Raw genomic sequence first — 10,345 nt, 5'->3', positions numbered from 1 at the left:
TCTCCGCTAGGGGTCCCTGTTCCGCACAAACACTGGGCGGCGGCCCCAAAAAGCTTGAACTCATCGTCCAGAATATGGTACCGCTCCTTAGGAGTCCGGGACGCTGCCTGACTAGAACGAAGCGCCCGTCCCTTCGTCGGGCAGGAGCGCCGCCTTGAAGCTGCCGCTTGGCCCCACGGAGAAGACTCTGCTGGAGGCGCCAAGCGTGCCCACGAGAGTCGGGCGCGGAGAAAGGGCCCCGAGGCGGCGGCGGCGACCCGGCACCGGGTAGGACGCGCGGGGTCCTCGGCGCTGCGCGTGGGAAAGGCGGGGTCCTCTCGGCGGGGCCTGGGCGGATGAGGTCACTCTTTGTGGTGGCTGCCGTTGGCAAGATGGCGCCGGTGCTGGCGGAGAAGAAGCTGCTGGGGCCGGACGGGCCCGTGGCCGCCGAGTTCGCCAGCGAGGAGGACGAAGGGCAGAGCCTTTGGTGAGGAACCGCGCTAGGCTGGCCTGGACTCCTGGCGGCTCCTGGCTGCCGGGCTGGCATTGGCCAGGGAGGGGCAGTGGCTGCTCTGTCTGCCTTTCACAGTCCTGACGGGAACTGGGCTTCAGCGGTGGGCTCGGAGCCTCCGTGCTCCCGGGAGCAGCCGTTGCCGGGACTCCGCCGGGTCTGCGGGCCAAAGAGCGCCTGGAGGCCCCAGGATCCCGCCAGTGGCTCTTTGACAGCTCAAGCCCGGCTCTGCCTAGTGTTGGGAGGGGCGCCTCGTGCAGTTATGAGTGTTGAGGAAGAAGGGCTGGTTGGGGTAGGAAGGATCGCTTCTCCCTCCCTGTCTCCTTTTCGCTGTGCAATTACATAGGGGCATAGATGTGAGCCCTGTAGGCATCGAAGCCAAGAAGCTACGTGTCGGTGGGGTCCAGAGCATCCCTTTTCAAGTAGGATTATCTCTTCTCTGTCCCCCACCCCACCCCCGCTTTCCATCGAAGGATTATGCAGCAGGGACCTCCCCGCCCCCCCCCCCATGGAGGCCCAGGAACAAAAATGCAGCGTTACCCTCTTGTGCCCACTTAAAATGCGATGCCAGCAGCCCTAATCTTGACCTAGCTGGCAGCCATGGTTGTTGAAAAAGCTAATGAGATAAAATGACAGGCTCTGGATTGCTTTGTTGATGATTACTTTCAGTGTGAATGCAGCAGAAACCCATGCCGTAGCAGGGCTGACTTCTCAAGTGTTCATGTGATGGTGGTTTAGATGAGCAGTGGATGCACTTTGTATTTTCACCCAGCCTACTCTCTTGGTATATTTAAAAACAACATTCCTACACTCAGACCCATCTATTTAAACGGAGAAAAATATCTAAACCAACGTGTGGTTCAAGCCTGACAGCTTTTGTCCAGGAATATTGTGCCAGGCTGAACTCTGAAGCATCTAGTGTTGGTCTTTCTTTTCTTCAATTGTAGATCTATAGAATTGAAAGGGACCTTGGAGGATATGTAGCCCAAACACCTGCTTAATGTAGAATCAACTACAGCACTCTGACAAAGGACTCTTCAAATGCTGCAGAACTGCCCACAGACACCTGCTTGATAGGCTGGGTTATAAAATCTTGGCAGCTTTAGAAGATGGAGTAGATTGAAAATGCAGTGCCAGTCAAATTAAAAATAAAAATCCTTTAAATTATAGAGTTGGAAGAGACCTAGGAGCCCTCCCCACTTAGTGCAGGATCTTGGAACTACAGCACCCCTGACATTGACTGTCCAGTTTCTTATATATGCCTAGCTTAGGAAAGCCCACTTCCTCATTTGACAGTCGGTTCCACTGTCTAATGCCAATATGAAAATTACTCTAGCATTTAGACGAAATCTTTGTTCCCTGCATTTTCCCTCCACTGATTCTGGTCCTGTTCTCTTGAGCAATAGAGCTCCATCTGTTATGTGACAACTCTTTAGCTATTTGGAGATTGGTATTATACTTCCCCTTCTCTTCTTCAAACTAAACATACTTTTCAACCATTCTAAACAGAGCTTGGTTTCCAGACCTCTCACCATCCAGGTTGTCATCCTCTTAATGCTAGTTTGTCAATATCCTTCTTAAAAGTGTAGTGCCCAGAACTGGACATAATGCTCTTAACTTGGAGAAATCAATTATGGCATTATCTTTTTTTGTAAGCAGCTTTGACTTTAATTTTAATAGAAAAGAGAGGTGCAAATACTAAACTAAATTATTATGAAATCATTTTTTTCCTGTGAATATATTTGAGATTCTGTAGCCCCATTGTAAAATAGCTTAATTTATATTAAAAAATACCCTATATTGATCAACTATTTTTTTCACGCGTTCTCTCTTGTGCAGCACCTTTGTATCCAGTCTTCATTTCTAGGATTATTTTGTATTGTTTTTGGTTGTATCTCAGCTCTTTTGTATATTTTGTTGTAACCTGCTCTGGAATTTTGTATGAGGTGTGGTCTATAAATAGCTTTATAAATAAATGTGTATGTTTGTTGGACTGCAAGATCAAGTTGCAGAACTGACCCTCAGCAAACACTACAGAAATTCATGCTCTGCTTGGGAGCTCCCTTTATTCTTGTTTATGCTCAGGTGTTGGCATATGCACAATATTTTTAACAGTATTATGTAACTTCCCTTGGGAGTTTATAGGAATAGGTAGTAAGAGTTACATTGTGATATACAGAGAGGCTGTTTCCAGTATCAGATATGCTCTGTGACCACTGAAGCATTATGGGTTCTGATTTTGCCTCTTGCAGTGGAGAGCATCTGAAAGCAATGCCACTGATTTATCTCTTGGGGGAATTTTACTATTGTGAAGGAGGTAGCATTATAACTTGATGTACTCGTGAGCAAGAGAGAGTATATCAGATCTATACAAACAAATACTAATAGGGCTATTGTGTTTTTTTTTTATATGTGCAATCTGAGTGATTTAGTATGACATGGTCTTATTTATTTGGACAGATGCTTACTCTTGTTTTTCAGCTGCTACTGGAACCCTACATGTTTTGTAGAAGTTGGCCAAACCTGGCAGTCTGGCCTAAAAATGTCTCTTCCAGCTCCACTTCTGTGCTCTAGGAGAAGATCTAGAATTTGAGCAAAGCCACTCAGTAGAATTTAAAGTGAGGATAAAGGAAAGGCTAATGTGCACATTGCTAATGAGGTTTAAGTGGCTAGGGATTTGAGCATCTGTTACCCATGAGTGTCTGTGTTTGCATTCTGGTGGAGACAGGTCTGCTGACATATTGCTAGAAGTATATCACAATACATACATTGAAAATTCCCTTCAGAATAGTGGTGCTAGGTAGTACTGTTTCTCTTCCCCCTCTTTTTTTGAATTTTTTTTTTTACTGGGTTTCAATATTTAAGGAAAGCATTAGTTGTAGTAATAAAGAATCTGACGGTAGTAGCATAGCCCCCTCCCTGCATAGTGGAATTAGACAGCATTATCAGTGAGTTCTGCTTTTCTTGAAGATATATGTGTATATCTATTTAAAACAGACAAAACCAGAAATTTCATCCACAGTAACTAAAGTGAAACTGGAAACTAAACAAGTTATATTTTTTTGCTTTTTTAAAAAATACTTTATTAAGCAAAACTAACAAGATTAGTGGACTTAAAATATACTACTATCATTTGAGCAATCAGCAGTGAATCAGCTGTCTTCAGAGTAGCAGAATTTCATGAGAGGTCAGGTTTCCAAAAACACCTTTGCTACCAAATGTCATTGCAGTGCTGCATAGACAAAAACAGCACATAACTCATCACACTTAGTGTTCCAGTCATTGTAGTTCTCCATTATAGGCCAAAACTGGTGGATTGATCTTTCTGTTTGTATTGAAATAAATAATACATACTGTAATTTTAAGTGAAGATAACTTACATAGAATCATATAATATAATTGATTTAAATAAAGTTTTCTTGTACATTGTACATTTCCTGAACAAGCATGCATACCTAATGGTTGCTCTATTTAAAAAAAGGTTGGGAACAGCATAGAGCCTTTATACAATCTGGGAACATAATCCAAAACCCCTGGCCTTGTCACCCACCTGCCTTTTGCACTACACAACTGTATCTATGTAGGGATGGCTGCAGGAGCTGGATTGTGAAATCAGTGGATTTCTGTTTGGCCCTCTGTACACATGCAGGAGCACTAAGCAAGCTCACTTGGTAAGGGACATACAACCCCTCTAGGCCCTCAGGACTCTCTCCTGGCTGCCCTACCCTCTTCCAGGCCACACCCTTCACTGGCTCTGCAGCATACCTTCTGCAAGTACTTTTGCCTGGCTGGAATGTATTATTGAACTGTGATAATGCTGTTTCCCTGCCTGGATGGAAGATGGAGAAGTGTCTGTGTGTGAACAGAAACTTATGACTTTTGCATGGCTGGAATGTAGCCTGTACGAAGGTAAAAGTTACATCTCTTACTTTGTCCACTTTTGCTTCTTGCCCCATCCACTGCTGGAATATGGCACCTGGAAGGTCGCTTGTGAGGGATTTGGTCCCTTTGGCTGAAGCAGGTTTCTCATTCCTCCTGATTTAATTGACTTTGAAGTCAGCGGATGATCCTGGTGAGTGATAGGTTGGTGTCTTCTGGGTCTTCTTTTGGCCCATGGTCTGTGCGCCAGGGCAGGGCCAGAGGTAAAGGTGTGTAAACCAATGGACACAATTCTTACATTTGTACAAGGGGCTAAATTCCAGCCATGCAAAAGCCAGAGGTTCCTTACTTGCACATCCAACCCCTGAGTGTCTCCATGTTCTATCCTGGCAAGCAAGAGGTATTATCACAGTTCAAGGACATGTTTCAGCCAAGCAAAGGCACTTGAGGAGGGCGCTGAACAGGACTGGTGATAGTGTGGCTTGGGGATAGTGGGAGGCCTGGAGAGAGTTCCAAGGGCAAGAGAGAGGGGCCTGTGGAGGGCTGCATTTGATCCTTGAGCATGAGGTTCTCCACCCCTGGAATACATAAACCTTTCCTGCACAGAAATGCCCTCTGACAGTTATTTTTTTCCCCATTTGATTTGTGTTATGTCTCAGACAAACTAATAAGTGAACTTGTTTTATGCAGGCACTCAATACTGAGTGAAGTTGCCACACGATCCAGGTCTAAATTACCCACAGGCAAAAATATTCTTGTCTTTGGTAAGTATCAGTGAGTAATAGTGGGAGATTCTTATGGGAATTCTGACACTGGATTACTTTTTTAAGACAAATTTAACTGATAGAACAAAGTGAGCTGTTTAATTTAGTACACAGCCTATTTGGAGGCATGTAATAAAATATTAGCCAGGCTAAAGTTGATCTTGTATCTTTTTTGTGCTGACAAAATATCTTAGATCTAATGTATTGACAAAAGAGCTTGTGGTGCATGTTAATAGCCTTAAGAAGATACATTCAAAATATTAAAGATGCAAATGTGACCTTTTTGTAGAGTAAGTGAAAGAGTAAGTTCAGCTTAGGAATGTGAATTGTGATGCTGAAATCAAGAGAGTCTCTCTTTCCTGTAATGGGGCTGTTTTGCTACCCTATAACAGAATAAATGAGTTGTTTCTCCAGCGCCCACTAAATTCTCAGCTCGGAGGCTTGATCATTTCCTGGAAGAGATGAGCTTCTTGATGTTTGTTTTCTGCCCTCTAAACCTATTGGCAGGTGATGATGGCTCGGGCAAAACAACACTAATGACTAAAATCCAAGGAGCAGAGCATGGGAAGAAAGGAAGAGGCCTGGAATACCTGTACCTAAATATCCATGATGAAGACCGAGATGGTAATGTATTTACCTTACTTGCATGTCTTGTGCTTAAAGTTGAAGACTGGCCTCTTCTAAAGAGCAGCTGATTTTTCTACTGCCTTCTCAAAGCCTCTGACTATGCATGTTCACATGGAATGAAGTCTCAACAGTGTTCAACAGAGCTTAGTCCCATGTGAATATATGTAGTAGTAGTAATAGTTATTATTATTATTAATTTGTACCCTGCCCTCTGACTGGGTTGCCCCAGCCACTCTAGGTGGTTTACAGCATATATTAAAACATAGTAAAACATTAAACCTTAAAAAGCTTCCCTATACAGGGCTGCCTTCAGATGTTTCCTAAATGTTATATAATTACTTATCTCCTTAAAATCTGATGGAAGGGCATTCCAAAGGGTGAGCACCACTACCCAGAATAATAATTGCAGCTGTGATTTAATCCATTTGTTCTTTATATGTTGAAAAATGCTCCCAAAATGATTCACCTCTGTTTTTGCTCTAGCCATGTGATACCCTTCATTAAATCCCTACACTTCTTATCCCCTCCTGGATACTGCACAAGACTTTTGTCCTCACTTGAAAATCTTCCATGGCTATCCACTTCTTATCTCTCTGCTCTTAATATCTTGGCATACTCATATTTGTGACTTTCTCAGTCAGCTCCAACAACATCAAGTTTCCTGCTCCCTGAAATGACCTTGATCTTCCTCTTTTTCTGTCTAGACATGTCCTTCCTTTATTTTCAAATCCCTCCTTTAAAAAAACCACTTTTTCTGTGAAGCCTTTGGAACAGTCGTGGGGAACACATGAGCCTCTAGATGTTGTTGGACTCTACTTCCCATCAGCCAGTGCCAGTGTGGCCAGTGATGAAGGATGATGGGAGTTGTAATCCAGCAGCATCTCAAGGGCCATAGGCTCCCCATCACTGCTGTGGAGTAACCCTTAGTCCTAATATCCATTGTAGCTAAGCCAAAGTGTGTGACTGCAATACACACACATAACTATTATTTGCTTGATCCTGGTTCCAGTTCCTTCCTCTTCCTTTTTTGTCTCACTTGTGTCAAACTTGAGATAGGTGTCCCTATGGGATTAAGGATTTGTCTTCTCATTCTTTGTAAAATGCGAAGTATATAGGTGCTAATACTAATAATAACCGTGGAAAATGATTTCTTAATGAGAACATCTCTCCTTCCTTTCAGATCAGACCCGTTGTAACGTCTGGATTCTTGATGGGGACTTGTACCATAAAGGGCTCTTGAAATTCGCTGTTTCAGCAGAATCGCTACAAGAGACCCTTGTCGTTTTTGTGGCAGATATGTCTAGACCATGGACTGTTATGGAATCCTTACAGAAATGGGCAAGTGTATTGCGTGAACATATTGATAAGCTGAAAATCCCCCCTGAAGAGATGAGAGATATGGAACAGCAATGTAAGTAATGTGAGACTGAAAGTTTATTTTGTATCCCTACAACTTTCCGGGATGATTGCTTTTAAATTCATATGCAGTTGCCTTATTGTAACCCACCAGTGGTCATGTAGCCTAGCATTGTCTTTATTCTCCCTGCCAGCAGTACATGTTTGGGAGTCTTCCTTTCAGCTAGGCTTTGCACATGAATTGAAACAATATAGATAGTTCGGTGAACATTGTGGCTGTGGGCATATGTTCTGGACTTGTTTGATGCACAAGTGACTTGTAAAATCTCTTTCCTAGTACCGAGTTTGGAATTGGCACATGAATTGAAACAATATAGATAGTTTGGTGAGCATTGTGGCTGTGGGCATATGTTCTGGACTTGTTTGATGCACAAGTGACTTGTAAAATGTCATTCCTATTACAGAGTTTGGAATTGTGAGAACTCTGAGATTTGTAAACAAATCAGATAGTTTCTTTTCCATATCCTTGCAGAACAAGGTGTGGAGACTTTGGAATAATATGGATAAAACATATATTTGGGGAGCAAGACACACTGAAGGCTGTTTAAGAAACTGACTTCATGTTTCTGCCAAGTAAACTGCTAAAAAATGCAGAGGGCAGAGCATTGCTGATTCTGTGCTTTCCCCCCATAGAAGGATCATTGCACCTAAAGCAGCAACTAAGGGCAGCCTAAGGATCCTATTGCTGCAGCCCTCTTGACAAACATTGTCAAGAGCTTATGTTGCTAAATATTTTTTAGAAATCTCTGGCAAGAAGGTTGGTTAGCATGGAGATTGTTTATTATTTTACTCCATTTTCCAGCCAAAACTGGCTCTCAGAACAGCTTACAATAATAATAAAATCCATTGCAAAATTTAAGAGAGTACCTAAAAGCAATAGACTAGTAAGTAATAATGACTATTAAATTCAGAGCAATGTGCACATATGCACACATACATGGGGGGATTGATAGCAAATAATAGAACTTGTCTGTTTCTTAAAGTATCTCCACATCTAGAAGACTTTGATGGTCTATCTGTGCAAGCCCTACTAAAATATATTCAGGTTGTACAGCTTCAGTCATGCTTGGTCAACAAAGGTAGACCCCTGTGAGGTGGGAGAAGTGCAGTTAAGGGAATATGACTTGAGGTTTTTACATGTGAGTAATCATGTGTTATCAGTTAATGCATGCAGGAGTCCCGTAAGTTTGAGGACAGTCAGAGTGAGGTATGGAACATTTCTGCACAGTGGCAGTTTGCTGAATTCCAGAAACAGGCATAATTTAAATTTAGTCAACTGTGAAACCAATAAACATCCTGTAGTATTGGCTTTCCTGTCACTGATAGTATCAATTTCAAGGTTATAATACCCCAAGTTCATAAAAAGACTGTAAGAAGAACCACAATTGCTACTTAGTATTCTTTATTGTATGAGCCCTCAGGTATGCATAGTTGGCCGCTATGTTAAAAACTTGAATCTGTATTAATGCAATGAGGTGGAAAGTGTGCTCATGAAAATACCTATGCAGAATTTGTGCACGATAGAAATGTCATTTAAATAGATGCTAGTTCAGGACAGGAGACAGTGGTATCTAATTGCACATTCCCTTGATAAGGGGTACAGTGCTGGAATGTTCTTCCACTGCACAGGTTTGGACTTATTACTGAAACTTGGAGAACCTCTCTTCACCATGCCGTAATGTTCCTGAAAATATAGTTCATTCATAGTATAGCAAGTTTGATTGAAAGAAATGGTTTCTCACTGTCCCAAAGTTTTCTGACACTTTGCTTCTTTGTAAAGAAATGCTATCTGACAAGAATTTCCTGATGCTTTTGCAGACTTGCACCATTAACGATGCACTCATTTTAAACTAGTGGGACAATGTAAAAGGTGGCTGTCAAAGCTGTATTGCGCAGTTTTTTAAACCAAGAGGATCCTATCAAGTTCAGTGGGTAAAATAATCCCTTTCTTCCTACCAAGAAGTACATTTTGTATTGGGGATTACGTCACTCCATATCTGTCTCATGAGGCAAGTCATGTGCCAATGATGCCTATTATGACCAAAGTCAATGCCTGCTTCTGAGCTTCAGCAAAATAAATTGCCATTTCTGTGTCTCCCCTTTGTCACATTTCATGCAGTTTTTGTGGTGTTCATTCCTTTGCTGAAATGGAAGCTGCCAAGTAAACTGCTAAAAAATGCAGAGGGCAGAGCATTGCTGATTCTGTGCTTTCCCCCCATAGAAGGATCATTGTACCTAAAGCAGCAACTAAGGGCAGCCTAAGGATCCTATTGCTGCAGCCCTTCCTTGACTCGGGCCCTCACCTTGTTTCTAACATGCATCTCTGCTGCCAGTGGACAATTCTTGTCTGAGAGGCCTCCCTCCCTCCCAATCCACACTACCAGGCTTCCCCGGTTTTCCACAGTAGTGGAATGCAAATGTTGCTCCAAGAGAAGTAGCTGTGCCCACGATTTTAACTGCTACCTGCTCTGTTTGCCTCCCCTGTGGGTTCAGGAAGGAGAGCAGCAGCAGTGTCAGTGTCACAAGGCATTCCAGCGCATGCCTGCCTCACTTCTGCTTGTGGGGCCTGTTGGATGAGTTGCCAAGTCTCATCTACTAATTAGTGATAACATGTTTAATGGAATACCATTTCAAAGTCTCTGTTAATTTTTTCCTGAAATGGTGCAGTGTTGAAGTTTCAAACCAAGATGTACACAAATGGTCTCTGAATGCTGAATTAAAACTTATCACAGTAATGACTAATAATTTATGCAGGGAGAGAGTGTTGCTTTATGCTAAAAAGAAAACTTGCAAGTTAAAGGCTGCATTTGCATTTCACAGTAAGCCAGGATTCCTGGCTTATCCTGGCTTACTGTGAGTGACCAGCATGGTGGTGCATCCAGCTGGTTCACTTCCCCCACCCTTTGTGCAGCTGGGTAAAACTAACCAGGAACTGCTAGCCTGTTGTGGGAACCCGGGAGGAATCCTGGTTTTTTTCTCCCAAACAAGTCAGGGTTTGTATGCTAACTTCAGACCTTTTTAAAAGCATCTTGGCTTCGTTGGGAACCATAGACCAGGATCCCGGGCTTTTTGCATGTTGTTAACTAGTCCTTCCTGGTCAGTTAGCTGGTCAATTGAAGACTCATCTTCTCCTCTGAGAGGTAAACATTGTTTGGAATCTCACAATTGA

The 10,345-nt window shown here is 42.8% G+C and overlaps 1 protein-coding gene across 2 annotated transcripts in view; it reads left to right on the top strand.

The window, feature by feature from the left end:
* Positions 1 to 308: 308 nt before the first annotated feature.
* The window catches only part of DYNC1LI2 (dynein cytoplasmic 1 light intermediate chain 2), a 21,822-nt gene continuing 11,785 nt past the window's right edge, over positions 309 to 10,345 (top strand). The window contains exons 1-4 of one of the 2 annotated variants that reach the window (XM_081018465.1): positions 309 to 466; positions 5,060 to 5,133; positions 5,641 to 5,757; positions 6,941 to 7,171. In XM_081018465.1, coding sequence (XP_080874591.1) covers positions 336 to 466; positions 5,060 to 5,133; positions 5,641 to 5,757; positions 6,941 to 7,171 — 553 coding nt within the window. In that variant the 5' untranslated portion in view covers positions 309 to 335. Of the gene's footprint in view, positions 467 to 5,059; positions 5,138 to 5,640; positions 5,758 to 6,940; positions 7,172 to 10,345 lie in introns of those variants that run through there. The other variant, XM_081018466.1, reaches the window with a different exon arrangement.

The sequence above is a fragment of the Podarcis pityusensis genome (assembly GCF_964106645.2).
Source record: "Podarcis pityusensis genome assembly, chromosome: 8".
NCBI classification, from domain to species: domain Eukaryota; kingdom Metazoa; phylum Chordata; class Lepidosauria; order Squamata; family Lacertidae; genus Podarcis; species Podarcis pityusensis.
The sequence above is the reverse complement of the archived record's forward strand: the minus strand, read 5'-3'. Positions and strand labels throughout refer to the sequence as shown.